Below are 2,529 nucleotides of genomic sequence, written 5' to 3'. Positions count from 1 at the left end.
CTTTTTGATAAATAATTCGTTCTTATTGCGAAATAGGAGCACTATTTATCAATCTGTAATAAAAGACGTGAGGAAATTCTGTCTTTTTTTAAGACCAAAATTTTTGAGGCGAAATACCCAAAAAGAAGTTTGTAAAAAATGAATCCGCCTCAACAATATAGAACTCATCTACGCTGTTTAGTGTGCCATTTTCATGCCACGCAAACTTACTTGGTACTTAAACAGGATGTTGTTGGACCAACAGTCGCCATGCACCAAAGTCGAATACTTCCCAACATAGTCAAATCCCCTGCTAAAAGCCGCAGGAACATCGGCTATCAGTAGCTTAAGCCTGGCAGCTATTTCCGCATCGGTTGTCTTAATGTAGTCGTAGGACAAGTTCAACCTCTCGGCCATTCCCGTGGTGATTTCTTCGAAGTCTTTGAACACCCCAAAGACATCCTGGATTGGCTTCATGAGTGTCTGGTACTTTTCGGGATTGCTTGCCTTATAGGCGAAAGTCAATGCGTGGTACTTTCCATAGGTTTCAAAGATCAGTCTTAGGTGTTTCTCGTCGATAAACTGGCTTTTGTCCAGCAGAACGTAATCGAGGGCTTTCAGGTCGATGAGGGCGAGATACTCCTGGCCCTCCTCCAAGCTGCCGCAGTAGAACTTGGGAATTTTATCAAATGGCTCCTTGACGCCCTGGACTCTCTGGAACTGGTCCAGCTCCGGAAGGATCTTCGCGTAGAAATTCACCTCGTTTATAAAGGCAGGTTCGATGATTTTCGTGCCTCTTGGAGGCTTCACTTTGATGTAGATCTGAAGCAGCTCTCCCGTATCCTTGTTTTTGATGTTGCCCGTGTAGAACTCACTGAGGAATCCATCGCCGCTTAAAGTTTCCAAATTGGGGGTGATTTCACAGTTGCTAATTCCTTCTACTTCGGCTACCCGCTTTAGGATCCGCTCTACTCGATCTAACACACTCATTTCTGAGATTTCGTGTAATATGGGCCAAACAACTTAAACAAGGTGCATGAATTGCTTATACTACAATCGCTAGTTTACTCTCAATTAACTTTGTGTTATTATCTGATCGTTTATATCATGCTATTTTCTATAAATTGTGCTTTAAATCCTCAAGGACATAATAGTGTTATCTTGTTGTACGTTGTTTGATGATTGGTCCAATTCAGCCCAATTCTGTTTTGCTTTGATTTAATGGAAATCTACAGTAAAATCAAGCTGCAAAGTTCAAGGGCTGATTCAGATCTAATCGAAACGTGAAACTGCACAAAATGATGTTTTTTTGGTTTGGACTGATTTTTTTTTCTTCTCTTTCCACTCAAAAACGCTCTATTTTGGAGAGTTTCACTTAAAAATACTGACGATCTGGAGGACTTTTACGCGAAAAATTACAAGATAAATTTACAGCTTAGTAAAAATTTTACCAAAACGAAAATAAATCCCTCCCGTTTTTCCCAACACCGATCACAAAMCWRWAAGKTTTTMATCSAAAACGCAMAMAATCGCATTATTTTTAGTTTTAWYTAAAATACTGACAATYTTTAGGTATTTTCTGCGAAAAMTTATGATACTTTTTCAAAAACACTCGCCTCCTTAATCGCWGTTCCAAATTTTWTKSGAAACTTTTTGCAGCTTCSAATTATGGACAAAACCGTAATAATTATTTCTGGGTGKTTTTCCAAAAATATTTTCCTAACRTTTTACTGTAAAATACTGACAAACTGRAGCTTTTRTGCAAAAAAATGAAGAGATCGATTTTACAAGAAAACTCGACGACTTCCTTTGGACTCAGTTCCGTTGTARGRAAAATCTAGATGACTTTTTTAGTTGTTTGAACAAAGTAGTAAAACAAATAAATTAAAAACCTCAGCTAATTCTTTGAAGAACCGCGTTTCTATTCCACGGAACTGGAACCCTCATCAGAGGCTTCAAGTTTCAACTTCATGCTCTGGAAAGTTAATGTGAAAAGTTTGAAATTCTGGTTTGAGACGTTTTTACTAGCAATTTTAGGCAATTCTTGAAGCTCTTAAACGGGGGTTTCTTTGGATTTTTGTCAATTTTGATCAGTTTTGTTAGTAATAGAACTTTGGGCAATGAGGACCAGCCAGAAGGTTGCATTTGAAATTATTAGATCAAGTTGTATTTGCTCTATAGTTCTGCGAGTGTCGCTTTACTCAACGCAAGTTTTGTCATTTTTACGAAATTTTGTTGCAAGTTTTTTAGTTTTTTTCCGTAACAATATTGAAGAAATTTTCATTTCAAAGCGAAAGTCGAAAATCAATGCAACAGTGTCACTGTAGGTTTTCCTGAATTAGTTTTTCAATTGAAATTGACCGAAAAATTATTTCGTTTTGTAGGCACCTGGAGGCATTTTTCGGATGTAATTTATCGAATTGCTCGAAATATCGTTTTTTAATTTACATACATTAGGGTTTTCAATTAAAATGAATGAGATTTTTTGGGTCAAAATAGTCAACTTTCTCGAAAACTATTAAGCGCATTTGGGACGGTTTGAGGTTTTTT

General features: G+C 37.1%; 1 protein-coding gene across 1 annotated transcript; it reads right to left on the bottom strand.

The window, feature by feature from the left end:
- Positions 1-210: 210 nt before the first annotated feature.
- On the bottom strand, positions 211-1,133 carry LOC125502338 (the record flags this gene model as incomplete). Its single annotated transcript, XM_048661869.1, is given in 1 exon segment — positions 211-1,133. A coding segment is annotated over 1 exon segment (759 nt), but the record flags the coding sequence as incomplete, so codon positions are not given.
- Positions 1,134-2,529: the final 1,396 nt, after the last annotated feature.

This window comes from Dendroctonus ponderosae, unplaced genomic scaffold (assembly GCF_020466585.1).
Source record: "Dendroctonus ponderosae isolate FM_Combo_2020 unplaced genomic scaffold, Dpon_F_20191213v2 Dpon_F_20191213_10, whole genome shotgun sequence".
Lineage (NCBI taxonomy): Eukaryota > Metazoa > Arthropoda > Insecta > Coleoptera > Curculionidae > Dendroctonus > Dendroctonus ponderosae.
Note: the sequence above shows the minus strand (reverse complement) of the source record. Positions and strands in the feature narration are given on the sequence as shown.